Below are 19789 nucleotides of genomic sequence, written 5' to 3'. Positions count from 1 at the left end.
AGGCTACATATATAGGTTACGGTGTCTAGTCCAGCAATAAATTGTATTTAACTTCTGAAAACTTCAACTTTATGCTCTGAGGACCAAGTCAAATTTTTAAATTCGGTCAGAATATTTAGAAAAAACAAGCTAAAAGCTAACATGCCAGTAGCTGTTTGTTTTGCTATCATTTTGAAGGCTGCAATATGAATCAAAAATCAGTGTTTTTATGTGACAGCAGTGAAGTTTGTGTGTGAGCATGAGGGAGACTTATATATATTTGTTCACTAGTCCTCATTTTAGTTCTTGCTGAATGTGTTTGTGTGTGTGTACGTGCAGGATGGAGCCAGCTGGCAGCCATGCACTGTGTGATGCTCCCCGACCTCCTTGGCCTGGACAAGTTCAGACCTCCTCTGCTGGAGATGCTGGCACGGAGATGGCAGGACCGCTGTCTGGAGGTACGGAAAAGCTCCACGCTGAGCCACCCAGGCCTGCTTATGTCTGTTCATCACATACTATCAAAACCTAATTTATTTAGTGAGAACATAATGTTGCCTTTTTATAATGAGGGAAATTCTAATGAATATATTTTCAAAGTCCTCTATATGTTTCTATTCAAAGAAGGAAATATGACTAAATATATTCAATATTTAGTTGAATTAAATTATTATTTTTTTTAAATACCTTATTTTTAATCTGGTTTTCCTTATACAAGTATTTGAACAAGTCTAAATCCTATCAATTTTCCTATCAATTAAATAAGAAAATGAAAATGATTAAATGAAGAAGCGCAAAAAACCCCAAAAACAAACATTAAACGTGAAGGTTCAGAATTCAGCCAAAGGATTTATATGAAGCAGGTGTCTTAGAGATCATATATCAGTAGGTCAATTCCATTTTTTCCAGTTTTTAACAAAAACATCTCCTCTCAATCTCAGTTGATAAATCCTTTTCTCCATAGTACGGATCTCTCTTAGAATTTCTAGCCATTGCTCTAAAGTAGGCAGATCCTTCTCATCATTTTCTTGTTATTGCTTTCTTGCACGCAATCAATAATATCTTAGTGAACTTTCTGTCCTTGTCAATAATATAATCATTTATATATCCTATATACAGGGGTATGTATTCCTTAGGTATTACATGTAGGCAGTGGTTAGCTTCTCTATTCCCACACACCCTCCAGCAAGTATGTTGTGTTGAAGTGAAAATTATGATGACATCCAGCATGTAAATTCTCGTGCTCACCAATAAATGATAAACAAATCAGCCGTATCCATAACTTAGCCTTCTTTTGTGGTTTCAGGTGCGAGAAGCGGCACAAGCTCTTTTGCTGGCTGAACTAAGAAGGATCGGCCAGTCAGGGCGTAAGGACACCATCGACTTGTGGGCTCCCTACTTGCCTCAGTATGTGGACACAGTTAGCTCCCGTAAGTAGCTCACACTGCAACAACTAGACACATCAACAAGTGAGTGGTAGTGTCTCTGCGGTCTTTAATGTCAAAGTTTTTTTCTAATTGTGGACATGCCAAGGCTGAAGGCTAGCATCCCACATGGCACAACTATACTAAAGCATCCAGCGGCAGTTAGGCTAGAGGCAATAAGACTAAAATAGAAAGTAAGGAGTTTAAACTTTTGCATTTTAAAAGGAGTGAGGTCACCAGACCTTTTCATGTCTGCCTTGGGAATAACTGTTAAAACTCCCGTGGCAGTCAACTCGATTTGTTTGAAACTTAGGTATTGGTTTTTAATTTAAAAAAATTTGTGATGTAATCTGGAATCTGTTGCATCAGTATTGTTAATAGGGTAACTAAAGATTCAAGACGTTTATTCTCTTGTACGGGTTACACTGAGGAATGAAATTCTTACCCTGCAAGTTCCCTTCACTCAGTTTAAATGAACCAAAATAAACTTAGTCTAAAATAAACAAACAAAATAAACTAGTAAAAGTACTTTCCATGGCTGTTATGTATTGAAGCACTAGGATTTAATCTGATATACAGCTTCTTTCTATTCTGCAGCATACCTGTGCAAAAAACAAAACGTGACCAACACATCTGGCCTTTCTGTAGAAATGTTCTTCCATTTTCAGTTTTAATTTAAATTAAATTAATTGGTGTCAGTTGCCCAATGTTTTGACTCTCCCAGTCCTGGAAGCGTTTTATAGGAGCAGATGTCCTCACATATTTCGTACTGTTTAAGGAAATCAATTGACTTAAGACTTGTTACGTTTGGAAGAATCTTAAATAATATGACCATGTAGCTGTGTCCAACTTATCCTTTCACATTTCTGTGAAAGTGTTTGCTCATGAATGAAGCAAGGTAGCTAGGTAGATTAGTAGAATGACAATATCTGCATTTTTAATCCCACCCACAACACGCTCTAAATTGTCTTTTGTTTCTGTGACTGAAAAACTGCCACGAATATGCACGTCTGTCTTTCTGTCTTGACAGCACTCACTTGCATAACACATTCTTTATAGCCTCTTAACCTAACCTTTACCTTCAACTCTAAGTGTTTAAACCATAAAACCACATTTAACTCAAATTAGCCTTTATTTTTGAATGCAGAAATGTCCTCACAACAGTGTTTTTTGTTGTTTTTGTGAGTGTGTGTGGTTATCATTGTGAGTACAGTAACTTAATTCTAACCCTTTTAGACTGTAATTAGTAGATGTGTGAGTAAGTGACAACTGGACAAAATATAATCACGTTCCCAAAGTTTTGTCTCTCCTGTGACCCAAGCTGTCTTTATATTCAACCCTATGGATATTTGAACAGAAACATACTCAACCTATTATTATCTTTTACTTTGACTCATTGTCTTTGTCTGTGTCCTGCTCTGTATATTCCCTGGTCTCCCGCTCTGTCTATAGTTAGACCTGCTGATGGGAAGAAAGGTGAATCTCCACCTTCTTTTACTAGAAACAGCCTTCTAAAATGCTGTGTGTGTGTTCAGGAGTCGCCCTGTGGTTGCTGAGGATGCTGGGGGTTTCTCAGGGGAACAGTTGCCATGGTAACAGGCACCGGTCAGTGTTGTGTTACCACACCAGCACCGCAGGCGGGGGAGGCTGGGTGGGGAGGACGGGGAGTGATGGACCGGTGACCTCAGGGGACGAGGCAGCACGGAGGGGGGGAGGGAACAGAGAAAGCGATAGAGCGAGAGACGGAGAGATAGAGCGAGGTTAAAGGGTCATTGAATTTGATCTGTGCGCTGCACAGCAGGACTGGAACTGGAAGTAAGATGACTCCGGCTGGTCCTGGAAATCCTGGAACATCACAGGAAAGCCAGACGTGCGTTTGAATCCTCTGGAGAGACCCTCTGAATTTCTCTTTCGTTCAACTGAAATATGAAATGACCACACATGTTGAGCTCTTGTGCTGATCTGTGACTCAGAGCCATGGTTCCATAGTTCTCCAGACCACCAGATGTAAATACTCCAGCTTCTGCAGCTAATGAGAATTTCCACCGTGATATGGCTCAGAGCTTTTGATTTAAATTTAAAAATTGTTGCCTTCCTGTGTGTGTTGTGTCAGGAAACCACAATCCTCCAATTTATTAAGGGAATGTTGACTCTTATCTTATTTTTGTTTTCATTTTTAAATTCTTTCCTCACTTGGAATGCACCTCAGATGTTAAGCATCGATGTCCATTCAGTCCACTTCAGCTCTGACCTAATTACAGCCTCACTGTTCTCAGAAGCCGCTGTCCTGTCAGCAGCACCTGACTAAAAATACCTCCACTAAAAATAAAAAAGAAAACTGCAAGTGGACTCTGGGCCTTGATCGGCATTCATTAGAGACATTCAAGAAGATCACAACACATAGACAGAGGCAGCTTTGTTTACAGCCTCTGAAGGAAACACACGATTTTACCTTTGTTCAAGGTAAAAGAGTTTGGCTTACCTTGGCGATGTGTTAATATTCACAGATTTAGTTTTTGTATCTGAATGTGTTTTAGGAGTATATAATGGCAGTCAGGTCAGTATTTCAAAGCCCTGAGGCTGTGACTCGTCTTCCCTCTGCTGCTGAACGTGAACATATCCTCTGGTGGGCGGTGGAACCAGTAAGAACTCAACTAATTTCCCCCCATGTAACTGATTAGTCTCAGTTGTGCCATAGATTGTATATAAATATGGACGATGCTTCCCCAGTTCCTTGCATCGGACAAACTGACGCTAGTTTCCCAGGGATATGGGTGGCACCATCTTGTGAGTTTGGAGCCAGGGTCTGCTCAGTATGGTCCAAGAGTGGGACCATGTGTAGCTGTGATATCGATGCCCCGCCCACACTTTCTCCAGATTCAGCGGTCCATTCCCTAGTTGGCCGGACTCTCTCTAATATATGACTCTGTCTGGCTTCACTTCTGAGGATTTGTTCCACCGTCCATCTTTATGATTGTGTGATATTATGTCCATGTATGTGATTGTTGCATACAGCTACCATTTCCCTTCTGAACATTCACAGCAGTTGGTTGAAAAAGATCCATCTCCAGTCTAACCTTCACTCTGGTGATGTGTCTGAGAAACTCAGGCTTGAGCCAACACAGAGAGGACACAGAGATCACCAGTCTCCACCTGGCTTCAAGTGTTTCATAGTACCTAGCTTTCTCTGTATTATTTGAATTCATATATATATAAGTTACTTATCAACCCTCTGCAACACCACCTTATATGTATATATATACATATATATATATATATATATATCCCTTGTCTAACAACTCCTCACGCACTCATTCTGTCGTCCGTCTCATGGGAAGTGGAGTGACTGGTCCTGCTTGACACTTTTGACACTGTCATCAAATAGATACTGTGTAGTTCTCTGCGGCCTTTCTCTCTCACGCTCTCTCTCTCTGCTCCACCTCTCCAGCAGCAGAGTGGTTGGTGTTTGAAGGAAGACACCTGTATTTATCCATTAGCTTTGAGTGGGGAGGAAATGTCATCCTGAGCTGAGCCAGTGCCTGAGTCCCACTGCCACAGCATGGGGCTGAACAGACCGCATCACACACACACACACACACGCACACACACACACACACACACATGGCCGAGGCTGACCTTTCAGCTCTCCTGGAGGTGTTTAAAAGGCTTTAATGCAAAAGGAGTTGTTCACCTCGATCTAGTGGGAAAGAGAAAGAGACCCATTTTTCACCTTAAAGGAGCTATTGAGCTTTTTGGGAAGTGCGTTCTCAATAACTCTATGATATAGACTGGATTCTGGGGAAAACGGTAAACTTACCTCAGCTCACAACTGGAACCGTGACTTGAGGGGTAACCGTATCCAGAAAACCGCACTTGGCTGAACCTGCTGTGCAGAAGTTCTAACGAACAATAAAACACGAACAGTCCAGAGCTGCAGGGGGGCAAAGAGGGGAGCAATTGAAGCCCAGGAGGTAGGCTGCAGAGCTGAGCAGTAAGAAAGCATCAACCATGGGGAGGGGGCTGGACGGGCGGGGAGGGACTGCACACACATATAATACTCTCATATTCACACACACTTGATTAAGCAAAGTCCTCAGCATTGTTCACCCTCACACGCGCATGATCAGACACAATTTTAAGGGTCAAGTTGTGTACGTGTGAAGCAGCTGTTTCTTTGAACACTGAGTAGCAGTCACAACCCCCACACCCCCTTTTTTTTTCCTTTCTCTCTTCTGTGCAGTTTGCCTTGATCACCCAGTCCTGACTGTTTATCTTCTCATCAACCTGCTGTTGTTTGTCGGACAATCCTTTCTTTTATTTACTCTCGGATCCAGCCTTGTCCTTAATTGCTGATTTAATGTTTCTTATGTTCACCATTTCTTCTGCCCTTTTCTCCATCTTTCTTTTACTATTGTCCTAATATCTCTCCACTCTAAGATAAGTCGCCCAAACATTGTAAACATTGTTTTGTTTTTAATTGCCAAAACTGCACATATTTAAAATTCCACAATTAATGTTAATACAAATTGCCCCAGAAGAAACTTTTTTGCCTCATCTTAAATGCGAAACCACGAGGCCAAAACCAAAAAATACAGGTGCAAAATCTTCTGTGCCTTCAAAAAAAAAAAACAAAAAAAACGGAAGTGTGTTTTTTAAACAGGAGTAGAGAGAGAGCAACAGACAGACGAGAGGAGGAGGAGGTCCTGGAGGTTAACAAGGCATGCTGGGAGCTATGTGTCATGGCTGACATGACAAGCTTGACCTTGGAGCAGGGCAGAACGCCTCCTTCTCCTCCTCCTCCTCCTCCTCCTCCCTTCCTCCCTCTGTCATCCACCCCTCCTCCACTTCACTCTCTTTCTTCATCTTCTGCTCCCTCAGGATTGTACGGATGTGGGTTGGAGATGCAGAATTGAACAACCTTAAATGAAACATGATGTTCAGATTTAGGACATGAATTAACACTGCTACAAAAAAAAGAAGAAAAAAAGAAAGAAATCTGGAGAGTTAGTGGGGTTACATTGTTTCAGGTACAGGTGAAGACAGAATACAAAGCGGGTATAAAGTTTGATTTATGGGCCTCCGTGCTTGAAGGCCTTTGAGACACGTAGCATTTTACAACTCTACACTAATGTACTGATGTCTCGTTGCCCTTCTGTAAAAGTTAAGACCGATTCACCTTTTTGCTGGATTGACGCAGCGTTTCTTTTTGTCGGAGAGCATTGGTTAAATTTAGTTCTCTAGTTCTAAAAGATGCTCATACAACAAATAAAGATTCACAAAACAGCAACAACCAATGCACACAGCGCTCTGACCATTCTGCTGGGCCACGCACTGCTACAAAATAACCCTATTCCATTTAAACGCACACCAGAATGGTTGGCTCCAGTGTGTTAAATTAATACTTCTGCTGACAGTTTATTTTATTTATTTCTATCATCACTGGATGAGTTCAATAAAAATCCACCCTGTAGATTTGTGGTGCTGTGTTGACGCTGTGCTGCTCTGCAACATTCAGACAATGATCTGATTCTCTTTGTTGGGCTGTTGAGACTGTGCTTTCCTGCTACTGCCACGACCGTTTCAAAGTGATGAAAGCAGTGATATGACAGGCTCAGAGTGTAATCACTGATCACCACACCCACACCTATTCACCTTCACAGAACCCTTATACAATTTGCGCTTGGAGACGCCCACACAGTCCACGCGCCCACGACCTATCGCTTTATTCCTGTGTCTGTGGGGCTATCAGAGATGCGTATTTGAATGGACTAACCAGCTGAATGAAAATACTGTGTTCACACATGACATTTTAAATAATGTAATAATATAGCAGAATACTGTGACAGCTCTTCACTGAAAGCACGTACGTACACTACCAGTCAAAAGTTTTGTCTATTAGTGTACCTTAAGCTATTATTTATTTATTAATCTCTACCCTGTTGTTAGATATTTTCTATGTTAGCCATTTTTTTTCATACATTTTTTTAAATTTTTCCCAAAAAATTGAAATGAACTTCAATCTAAAACATATTTTAGTAAAGGGATGAATAGAGGTTATCTTTCAGTCAACACTCCACACACTAGACTTGTCAATCTAAACCTCCTGAACACAGTAGGCCCCGCCCCTATCACTGCTGAGCCAATCACAAGGCCACATATTACACACTGACTGTCAGGTTCCCCACAATTGGTTGAGATCCTACATTCGGTCCCCAGGTGAAATCCCAGATGCACTCTGCAATATTCGCAGAGGAGAAGTTAACGGTGTAGCTTGCTCCCATCAGCAAAGGGAGGTCAAAATGTTTTGGTGATTTGCTGTCCCTACTACATTTAGCTACGTTTAAAGGTAAGTATATATGGTGGCAGTTGCACAGCCGCCCTACTGTTGCACATATATAAACTTTGAGCCTATGTATTATTTGAATAGCTTAATATTGAATGCAAAATGATAATAATAATGTATGTGTTTAAATATCACTAATCCTAGTTTAATGTAGAACACATTTAGTAAGTTGGGGGTCCCTACTTAATCTCTCCATTAGTTTGGGGGTCCATGGCCTGAACAACGTTGAAGACTTGTGATGTAATAACTGGCTCAAAGTCATATTATAACTGAATTCAACTTGGATCATCCAGAGATATAAAAAAAACAACAACTGATAAATAGATTTCTCTGTAAACTGAAGATTAGAATGTAAAAGTAAAACAATCTTTATTTTTCTTTGACAAAACCTTGGTATGACCCTTTTGTTATCGGGAGATCGGTATCCAGGCATTTTTAAGTGCCCAGATCGGTATTGGACTTCAGCCAGGCCCGATCTTTATAGTATTTGTTTTAGGTGTCCCACAAACCAAACAGTGTAACCTACTGTATAACATAAAAACGCCTCCTTCCTCTTCCGTTTTAAAAGTGGTTGGCCAAAACAAAACTGAACAAAAAGACGACTTCTTCTTATTGGTTACTGAGTTTATGGCGTCGTATGATCAGCCCATTTCTGTAGTACAGAACACAGGTTTTTAACATCTGGCTGAGGTTTCTGGAGCCAACGGGAGCTACCCTCCCCCTCACTACATGAGCTTTGATAGCATTATTCTAAACAAAAAAACGGATCAGGACATCTCTAGACAGAACCGCCAAACCGACAACCGTAAACATGTTAACATTGTTTTTATTCACATGCCATAGCTAGTTAATACTGTAGCGTTGTTGAACTAACAGCCCAGTATTTTCTTGTGCGTTTGCTGTTGCAAACAAGAACGTTATATATTTCTATACTGGAACCCTCAGTCTGTGTCAGTTTTTCTCCTTGGTGTTCTTTTAGTCAAATGCCACCAGTCCCAACATCCAATGTAAAGTCCACATCCAGTCAAAGTGGAAAAGCCTGGTACTGTTCTTGTTCTATTTGTTTTATTGTAGCAGTTGCCCTGTGTGGACACGAAGTATCCCAACGGCAAAATACATGGGACCAGGCGCTGAACAGGAACAAAGAAACAGCTCCCTGTCTCAGACGGCCTCTGCTTTTGTTCCGTCGCAGTGAAACATCGGTTATGTTTTAATTAAGTCCTATTAAGTTTTTATCACTTGAATGTTCAAGGTGGCTAATCAACAACCAGGCCGCGTATCGGCCTTCTGTCAGTGTATGTGTGTGCATGCGTGTGATATAAAGTCATTATGTTGAGCTTTTGGCCGTGTGTGTGAACAGGTTAATTGGAACATGAAGCACAATGTTAACCAGGATTAATCAGTGTAATTTTGTACACAGCATTACCATTGCTATACTGTGGGTAACCTTATCAAGTTGCGAATAATATTCAGTTTAGTATTGTTATTAATTTTTAAAAACTGAATTTCCAAAAAAAAACTAATAAATTCTTTTCTTCGTTTTTTTTTTTTTTTTTTGCATCGACAAACGCTGCACTCGTGTCTCTGTGTGCCTGTGCATGTGTGTGCATCTGTGCAATTCATTAAGTAGGGCCGTTTTTCCAGAGATTATCCCAGCACCAGCTCCGTTACCTTTGGCTTCATTCATTAGCGCCGTGTCGTTCATTAGCCTCAGCTGCTAATGAAAAGCCACTGTTAATTGGCAATAGAGAGATAAGGGCTAAATGAAAACAGTAAATATAGAGGGGGCAGCTGTTCGTGTGTGTGTGTTTTCATTAATCCTCTAGATAACAAGGAGGCCCAATCAACCTTTATTAGCTACTTAACCAGGGCAGTTAGGCTGATAATTAGGACCGACACAGAAAACGGCGCACACATGCATGCACAGTCCTATTACACCGGTGGTCGCTGACATGACAGGCTGATATTTAACAGTAATGTAACTCCTCTCCTCCCCTCTCCTCAGCTGCGACGGGCACTGAGCCCTCCCCTCCTGCCCCACCCCCTCCCGAAGCTCAGCCAATAGAAGCCAAGGCTCCGGAGGAGGAAATGGACGTCACTGATGATGACATCACGGCAGGTAGGTGCACAAACAAAGCATTTAAAGAAAACTTCATTAAACAACCAGATCTTGTTTTCATGTAGGAAACAGAATTCAAAACAGTTCCTTCAAACCTTGTCATCAGGACATGTGTAATGTCAGAAATCATAGTCAGGAGTACATTTTAAATTTATATTTGGGTTGGCGGGGAGTTTGGAGCATCCATATTGATTCTTTTACAGATCAGATTATCCCTGTGGTGTCATAATGGAAGATAAGTGACGCTGCTTTTGCATCGCCTCAGGAGATCTCAACCAAAAGGCGACCATATGACACACCATGTTTTGCTTCTTTTAACGTTCTGTAACACTGACCCATAGGAACCTGCTAGGAACCTGCTAGGAACCAGCCGTGTCGCAGGAAAAATAAGTTAAAGGTCCATGGTCACATTTCACCTTAATGTTGCTGTGAAATGTCTGACGCTATTTGTGGTGCACGATGATGAGATCATTTTCTAGGAATGCGCAGACACTGACAATGATATCAGTATCTCATATACTGGTACCAGTATCTGGTTTCGGTCCCATACTTCACTTGTGTACTCGTATTTATAAAACTGCTTGAATACAACTGCGCCCAACAATGTAACGTCTCACGAGCGCTCCAGGTGGGTACCAGGTTGTTAATGAGGAACGTTAGAGACTCGCTGATGATGCTGTGGCAGTCGGAGGTCTTTTCTTAGTTCCGCCTGGAAGACGTTTAGGGGAGCTGAAAACCAGAAACAAAAACTTTTACATCCTCAAATAGCTTTAGTAAGTGATTTGAAGACGGTGCACTGACACACATTCTGACATTTGCAGGTATTGTCTTACAGAAAGTGGTGTCAGTGCACCCAAAATATTTTACCCAGTGAAAGCCTCATTTGGTTTGATCCAGAACAAAAAGAACTCATCTATTATTTATTGACCTCTGAATTCAGACGTTTTATTCTGGTGACTGAATGTAGGTTACGCACAATATGTGTCCAAGTTTGTGTTTTTTAATCAGTGCCACACAGGTTGTGTATTGTACCAGTTTTCTGTGACCTGCATGGTGTTAAAATCAGTTTAGTGAAATGCGCACATGGGCTTTCTTTTATCTCTCTGTGCCTCTCTATTTCTCTCCCTCTCTCTGTCTCACACACACACACACACACACACACACACACACACAGAAAGGTGAGAAACACTTCTCCCCTGGAAAGGACTGACATCTGCAGTACTGATAGCAGCTACATACTCCATTGTATGACTGTCTTTTTGTGGACATTCACTGATATAACTGAGAGTCTAAACTCAGCTCTTAATCAAGAATAAACCTAATTCTAACCGTAACACTAGAATCCAGTAGCCAAGCTAAATTATTTTCAAGATATGAGTCTGGCAACGCACCATTGGTATTCCATTAAGGGCTGTGTTTCAACCATTTGGCACAACCAACCGTTTGCCTTACAAAGACATTTCTACGCAACTCCGTTCTCTGACAGCAGCAATTTTGTGGCAAAGAAATTCAGTCCACACACTCAGTTGGCTCGTATAACGAAGGTGCTGTTTCTCTCCTGCCTGTTTCTCTGCCTTTTCAAACCACCTTTAGAAGAGCTTTAAGAATGGTTCTGATGGTCTAAAGCACAAACCGGTCCTCACAGCCAAAAAAGAACAAGATTATGTTTTATATGCAACATAGGGCGGTCAATTGTGCCATTAATTAGTATTAATAAATATTAAATGCCCAAGTACAGAATCAAAATAATCTACATGAATTCAAATATCATTGCCTTTCAACTTTGAAAATGGCCTCTCTTCTATAGACTACAGACTTCCAACGAACCGCCGAGGCACTCAGAGTTGACTGTCAGCTTAACAGGAATTATAATTTCAGTCTTTTTTGTCATTATTTCCTAAATGTTTGTGTGCACCACAAGATAACAACAGAAAGTGTGTTTAGTGTTGAGGTGCCACAAGAGAATAAGGAATGATTCTGCTGAGAGTCGGGCTTGTGGAGTCCTTTTTTCTCTGTTTCTCTTTTTCAACTGTTTGCCTTACTTGTCCTCAACATTCAGCCAGTTCCTAAGACAGTTGACAAGTACTTGTGTGCTTCGACTACCAATTTAGTCCACCCTTCATTGTTCATTTTGTGTTGGCTCTATGGACTCTTCATCTGCATCACTATGAGAACAACCCACCAAAATGATGAACATCCTCCTCTTCTGTAGTCGGCTGTTTCTGTGTTGTCTCTGCAGGTGGTTGTTGAGCATTCCTCTCTCCAATCATCAGGTTGCTTACTGAAGCCCGCACTTCACTCCTTTCATCTCAGGGAAGACACTTTCTGCCCTTAAAACTGGGCTCAAGTATCAATCTCCAGCCATATGAGGTTGGTGCTGGCCTTCTGTTTATATAGGTCTGTGGTAAACACTGTCTCAAACTTCACTGCGTAGATTAGATCATTGTCTGAACGCTCGGGATAAGTGCAACAAGGAGACAACACAACTGAACAGGAGACGCGCTGGCATCCCCCTTGGGAGTTCACTCATATCTGAAACGGACAGAGATTTTAAACTTGTCAGTAAATTGTTATTAACTACACATGACTACATACACTCACACAGGAGATGCAGTGTGAACACATACAGAAAACACAGGCAAAGAGAGACTACATAGACCATACATAATATATACAAGACAAAGAGAGGGAGGGATATACTGGACATAAAAGGAGTAAATATTAACACACTGACTAGTAGTTCCTCCAACTTTTGTAGTTTGGGAAGCTCCTGTGCTGGATCATACAGGGAGCAAGGTTCTGTTTTGCAGTAGTGGTCAGCGGGGATTCGTTCCACGGGCAGAACTTCATCTTGTTGCCAAATGAGCGCAACTTTGATTTTTAAATTCCTGAGCATTTGAAGGACTATGCTTAAAAGTGGCCATCAACCTTGTGGCATAGGTCCAGAACACCTTCCATCCACTGTGGTGGAGAAATATCACAAATGTTTTTTTTTTGTTTGTGGACTGTGGGCTCTTCATCCACAAGCCTTCAAATGGCGGTAGTCTCATGGCTGCAGCCCTGTTTTGAGCTCTTGACCCTGTGCCTAATGTGGCTACCTCTTCCTTGGTATTACATATTTTCAGTGATCAGCACATGCCTCATCATAGCATTGCTCATCTGACTGTGCACTGTTTTTTGCAAAAGATTTAGTTTTTTATCTGCTAAATGTGCTGTGTTCCCCTTTAGAGCAACATCCTTTGCCTGCTCAGTCTTGTAAGTCCTCTGTGACCTCTCGCATTCATGCAAAGTAGGTATTCTTGACACATCCATTGCTCTTGAAGGTCATTGATCAGAGCTTTCTCTTGATGCAATTTGAGTGATTTCTCGCAGCCTATTGTGTTTTAAAATTAGTTTAAGGTTGTAATATTTGTCTAAACAATAATTTGAGTTTGCATATTTAAATGTCCAGTTATCTTTGGCACGTTAGAAAATGTGGCTGTCTTTCTGAAACACCCCACTTACATTTTAAGCAGTACATTTGACTTATTGTTGTGTATTTTCCGTATATAGTCGTCCTAATCTGTGTCTTATGAGTCGCAGAATCACTCATTTATCTGAAGTGAAATCTAAATTCTTTCAGTGGCACAATATATAGTGTTGTGTAAATGCAAACAAAAATACACTTTCTGCAGCTCATTCCTTCCTCCTCCCTCCATCCTTCTCTGAGACCAGTCAATATCACAGATGTGTCTGACAATTTATCATTTCTCACAGCTCATTTTTCTCCTATTGACAGCAGGGCTTTTTTTCATTGGGTCTCTGTAGTATTCAATCTGTTAGCAGATTCCTTAAACATAGCACAGTCTGGACCCTCTCTATTGTAAGAAAAAAACTTTTTGGCTCTCGCTTTGGTGGCTGTTTTCCCTTAACTGTGACTGAATTAGAAAAGAAAATGTCCGTCCGAGGTGGTTTTCTAGATGAATTCTAACATGGTGAACATTACCTCACAAGACAGATCAGTTATTTCAGCTTCTAGAGGAAAACATGATGCCTTATTGCTTATTGTATTGGCATTGCATAGTCTTTTTGTGATTTGTTGAACTTCTCTACTAATACTGAATGCCTTTGTTAACCTATTAGTGTTAACTGAAGTGACTGCACTTGTAGTGTGTGCTGTTATTATTCAAATAGTTTATGAAGTGCAGGTAATTGATTTGTATCGTTACTTTAAAGTTTATTTGTTGTGTCTTTCACCCACTGCTGGTGAATAATATGTATATATGTAGCCATTGCTGTAGTCATGTAGTGCCTTAATAAATTTTTCCCAGGTATTGGTAGAATTAACACTCTTATTATATATTCTGATTACATACCAAAGCTTGAGAGATTCCTAGTGTTTGATTAAAATATGTCTAATACGCATAATAAAAAAAACTGTCACAGAAATGATGCATTGCTGTAGAATTAAACAACATTTTCTTGTAATGCAAAGCTTTCACGGGGAGCAGATATGGATGTGTGTTTACGGCAGCACCTTCCTGTCTGAAATTCTATTAGTTGGAAAATAATGAATATATTATTATAATAACAACAGTAAGTCTAGATGTACATTTTTTATTTTATCTGTATTAATTATTTTGCTTATAAAATATTGTGAAAAGCAAATGTAAGATATATAGATAAGCAGTATCTTTTTGTTTAATTTTCTTCATCTTTTTTTAAATGAATGCATCAAAAAGTGACCAATTCCATATTTTGTCATTTATTGTGTAAAATATTTTGGTGTTTAAAACAGACAAAGTATAAGTAACACAAGGAGACAGCTCATTTAAAGTTAGTCGTTCCTTTTGGAAAATGAAACCAAGAAGAGGCGGAGTGAAATGGGTGAAGGAAACTGAGAGAGGGCAGCAAAGGAGGAGGAAATGGGAAGAGATGAGAGGAGGAGACAAAGGGATAGAGACTGAGATGTCGACAGCCGCAGAATCACTTGCCTGCAGGCTGTTTCCACGGCGATAGACTCATCACATGAGTCTGCTGTCTATCCTGTCACACACACACCACACACACACACAGACCAACCTACACCAAGTTCAGGATGTGCAGGTGACAACATTTGTTGCTCGCTGCCACAGCTGCAAAACCTCCCAGACAGGAGCTCGCACACGCACGACATGAACCTGTGTGTTTGTGTGTGCAATTATGTCCCTAGCAGTGTCAAGGGATGTCATTAGGATCCACAGCACCCTCCTCCTCCTCACTCACACACACACACACACACACACACACACACACACACACACACACACACACACACACACACACACACACACACACACACACACACACACACTCTGTCACTCTCTTTCTATTGCTCCCGCTTTCTCTCTCGCTCACACACTCACACACATACACACACACACTTAAATTCAGTTCACTGGATCGTTAATGGTGTCACAGTTTGATGAGAAGAAAACGTTTCCAAAACACCTAAACAATACAGCAAATAGTAGATACCGTCAGGAGAGAATATACATGAAAAGTCCTGGATGTACAAATCAGAACAACGAAACACCTTACATTATGCTAATCATTTTTATATGTTGAAATAATACAAAATGCCATGAAGGACTATTCTGTCATCTGGTTATGGTCACAGATAATTCCTGGAAGACTGTAGCATTTGCTCAATTGAACATGGCTTATTAATTTCTAGATAACTTGTGCTCCACATTCAGGGCCTGACCCAACTAGCATGGTCTTGCTGACAATTAACTTCAGTCCCACTGCTAAATCCTTGGGGTGAAAGTCACACTTGAGAATTTATTTTGACCGAATTAATATGGATTTCAGCGACAATCACTCAGTTCGTGGGTTTCATGGGTCAGAAAACAACATTTTCCTTTTCCTTTTTTTTTTTAAAGATGCCTAAACTAAAAACTAAAGCAGTATATTTTTTTATTGATACCTTGGCTGCAAAACGCAGTTTAAAATCAATTTTAAATAACAGCGGCTGCTTCATATCAGTGTGGAACAGTAATGTGGTCCTACACTAGAGGGAAGACTGCCTCCACTAACCCAAGGAGGATCTCATCTTCAGGCTCTGATGGAGGAGGTGACCCCTGGGAGGTCAAAGAACCCCGCTGGACACCGCCCCATCCCATGTCCCCCCTTCCTCACACACACATGCGTTTACACTGTGCGTCCAGGCACCTTTTTATTGAAATAAAAATGATGTGAGTAAAAGACGACATTTGCTGCACATTCATTAACTTGGCATCAATTCCTTTTTTTATTTTTTGGAGCAAGGAAGGACAGAACAAAATGAAAGGATGGAGGGATTTCTTCTCCTTTCCTTTATCATGTCAGTGCTCGTCCTTCCTTCCTCGCCCGTTGTGAGGGGTTCCAAAGCAGCGGTGATAGAGGTCAGAGGTCAAAGGTCAGGCTGACCCTCACCTCTCTGTGTCATTAGCCCAGTAGTGATTTGGTTAGCTGAAACGCCAGCCTCCCTTGTTAATCTAATATCTGAGCCTGGAGGTCGTTTGGGTCAGATCACATTTCTCCTCGGAGCAGATTGAACTTATGGAGAGATAAATGTTCTGAGCTGCGACTCTAAACGCCCTGATTGTTTCAGATGATTGCGCCTGTGCTGTGGAACACAGCGAGGGACACAGCTGGCGTATGGGAATATTATTGTATTACAGGTAGAAGAGCGAAGCTATTGTCCAAATTTTATTAATGTACTGGAATGTATTTCTGCTGGCTCTGAAACAGAAACAGCAATATCTAACGCAGCGTTGTGTGCTGCGTTGTGTAGTTAAGGCTCTTGTTTTTATGTTGCGCCTTTTGAACTGCTGGAGCACAAAATGCTTTACAGGCACAGTGACACATTACCCACTCGTTCACACAAACACACACATTCACACACTAGTGGGAGTAGTGTGAGTGGGGTATGTAGCACTTGTATAACATATACATTGTACATTTACTTTCTATACCCTGATGTACAACTGTAGGAAAATGTGCTAACATAGTGTACTTACATGGTGTAGTATACTCGTTAGAGTATTGTAGTGGTATGATTATGTGTGCTAGCCATAGCCTAAGCAAGTAGAGCTCCCCCTAGTGACTGGCTGCAGCATAGGTCTTAAGCTCCACCTCTTCCATGTTAGTGGACGGGATTTGGCCCAAACTAAACGTTAAATACGTGTCAAAAGTATATTTTTCCGATAAGTTTTATTTTAGTAAGTTATTTAATGCTTTAGAAACATGGTGTGACATCATAATAAAACTACCAGTTGCCATGGCAGTCCTGTAGGGCCGTGAGAGTAGAAATTAAGAAAAGAAAAGCACAATGTATTATCCAACATTTGTGTGTAACTGGTGGAGGTAGAGCAGTGCAGTATCAATGAAATGAAAAAGCAAGTGAGTCTAGATGAAGTGTGGTGGGGTCTTCGATTGCGTGGCTCCACTCTCGGACAATACCAAACTCACAACTTGGCACTGCCCTTATCCCAGGACGAATAATGTCAGTTTGGCCAATGCACGGATCAGATATTTTAATGTCTGATAATAAATGAATGGCACTGTATGCTGTGATAATACAGTGTAGTATGAGTATAATGTAATCCTCCTTTCATCGCCTCTCCTCCCGTAACATCTGATTACAGTATATACACATCGTCTCTCCGTTCACACACACGCACCTGTCTTATGGCCGTGTGGCCAGTGTGATAATGTGCACATGAAGAGTGGGAGGGGGGTGGGCAGCGTGTGTGTGATTGTCTGTGTGTATGTGTGTCAGGGTTTATGAATGTGTCACAAAGATAAAGCGTTGGCCTTGGGGTCTGTGTGCGTGTGTGTGTGTGTGTGTGTGTGTGTGTGTGTGTGTGTGTGTGTGTGTGTGTGTGTGTGTGTGTGTGTGTTACAGACTGTCAGCCTGCTCATGGTCTGACCACAGATGTGGAGTCACTGGATAGTAATGACTGACTGGTGTTACTACCTGGTTTTCTGGGTCATTGTCCCAGTGCCGGAGTGACTGTTTGGTTACTGATGAGTGTTGAATGACATTTGACAGTTGACATTTTTGACATTTTCGTACAAAACGTATGAGCTGCTTAACCACCCGCACTCATTGTGATGTTATTTAGTCTGGGCTGTCAGCCAGGTATTGTCCTGACAAGTGCATCAACTCATTTAGGTCAGACAATGAGAAAGAGAAAGTTGTTAATATGTACGATATCTCTGATGACAATTCTGGTAAACATATATATGAATATAGGATTTAAAGTAGTGTGCAGCAGATTAGTGACATCCAGGCAGCTAGAGAGACACAGTGTCCTTCTAGTGTTTTGATGCAGACCTTTGAGCCCCGTGGGCAGATTAAGATGGTAATACTGGTCCCATTGATCAGCAGGAGGTGCAGTGCTCCGAGTCATCAAGCCCACTGCATAAAACACAACACACACTCTAATCTGCTTGTATGGAAATGTGATAAAGGGGGAGAGCTACCAAGATAGTCAAAACATTACATATCTCATTAATCAGAATCTGTATATTTTGTGTACTAACCAGCAGTTCCAGGGTTCATAATAACATAGAATCCCAACGTAAATGTAGATAGATATTATAAAATACAACTCTGTTTACAAAAAAGGACATTTGTAAAATCTTGAATTTAGAACTTGGTCATTTATCAAAGCCATTCATTATTTTGACGTGAGCCATTTAGGACATTTACATTGTTCACCTCCAGTAATTTTCTACGACCTCTGCCTTTCAGGTTTTCTGCCTATTTGTTGGAATAATATTTTCTTTTCCCTCTCACTCCTAAACTGATTCTTTTCATTTGCCTGTGTTGAAATCTGTCAGATACCGTTGATTCACGAGTGTTTGAGAGGAAAGCGTGGCCACGCTGTGGTGGCTTTAATAAAAAAATAACTCCTCCTTCATGAAGAAGCAGCGTGACAGAGCCTGTCCATTGTCTCTGCATTAGTGAAATTATCATCCACACTCATTTTTCTGTCCTCTTTATTAACAGCAAAAAATAGTTGACAACTCATAAAGCATTGCCAGTATGAGGATTATTAAAAACCTGTTGGACACTAAATTAAACTGTAAAACAAACTCATAATTGATGAGAATGGAAAAGGTAAAAAAAAAAAAAAAAAGAAACTATATCTTAAGAATGACATCTTAGGCGATTTCGTCAAACCGTGCCTTTGTACAGTATTACTGCTATATGCATTGGCCAAAGTTAATGTGGTTGAAGGCAGAACACACTATAGAAAAGCTCTTATTTACTGTAAGTGTTGATAATAAATTTTTATTCCATTGCTAATTTAATACAACAAGTAGAGATAAAATACTGTTGATCGGTCAAAAATCATCATATGTGCTTAGTGACTCGAGGACTTGTGACTAAACCACTAAAAAAAACAAAAAAACTGTTTGACTGTCACTTAATTCAGACCTTACATTAGCATTCCTCCTGGGAATAATGGTCCCAAATGTCCAGCACGCATTTGAGCGATCTTATATCAAACCACATTTGGAGGTGGTAACATTCCTTTTGTAGTGTTAAAATGTATTGTCCTTGTAGATGTTAACTAAGTAACAATAAATAGGTCTAAACAAGAATTAACAAATTAAAAATTGTTTAATATGAGTAAACTGCGTGTGATTCTGTCATTATACAAGTAGTTCCGACCAAGCAATCTGATTGGTCAATAAGACATTTAGAACATGCTCAAATCAGCAAATAAACATTCCGCCAAGTCTGTGGCAACATTGTATCCATCTCCGTGGCAACACTGTAACTGTCAGAGCTGGAGCAGGAAACGGCTGAAAAATACGCTACAAAATGGATCGGTTTGTTGATCATTTTGATTTAATGTCCACCTCCATGCATCTATATTTAATTATACGCTTTATTTTGTTGATAATTGT

General features: G+C 40.7%; 1 protein-coding gene across 3 annotated transcripts in view; it reads left to right on the top strand.

Annotated features, from left to right (window-relative positions):
* LOC124996404 (WD repeat-containing protein 7) overlaps positions 1-19789 on the top strand; it is a 92663-nt gene that overhangs the window by 42424 nt on the left and 30450 nt on the right. For all 3 annotated transcript variants that reach the window (XM_047569384.1, XM_047569385.1, XM_047569383.1), the window contains 3 exons: positions 319-437; positions 1283-1406; positions 9749-9862. In XM_047569384.1, coding sequence (XP_047425340.1) covers positions 319-437; positions 1283-1406; positions 9749-9862 — 357 coding nt within the window. The remainder of the gene's footprint in view (positions 1-318; positions 438-1282; positions 1407-9748; positions 9863-19789) is intronic.

This window comes from Mugil cephalus, chromosome 19 (genome assembly GCF_022458985.1).
Source record: "Mugil cephalus isolate CIBA_MC_2020 chromosome 19, CIBA_Mcephalus_1.1, whole genome shotgun sequence".
Classification (NCBI taxonomy): Eukaryota; Metazoa; Chordata; class Actinopteri; order Mugiliformes; family Mugilidae; genus Mugil; species Mugil cephalus.
Note: the sequence above shows the minus strand (reverse complement) of the source record. Positions and strands in the feature narration are given on the sequence as shown.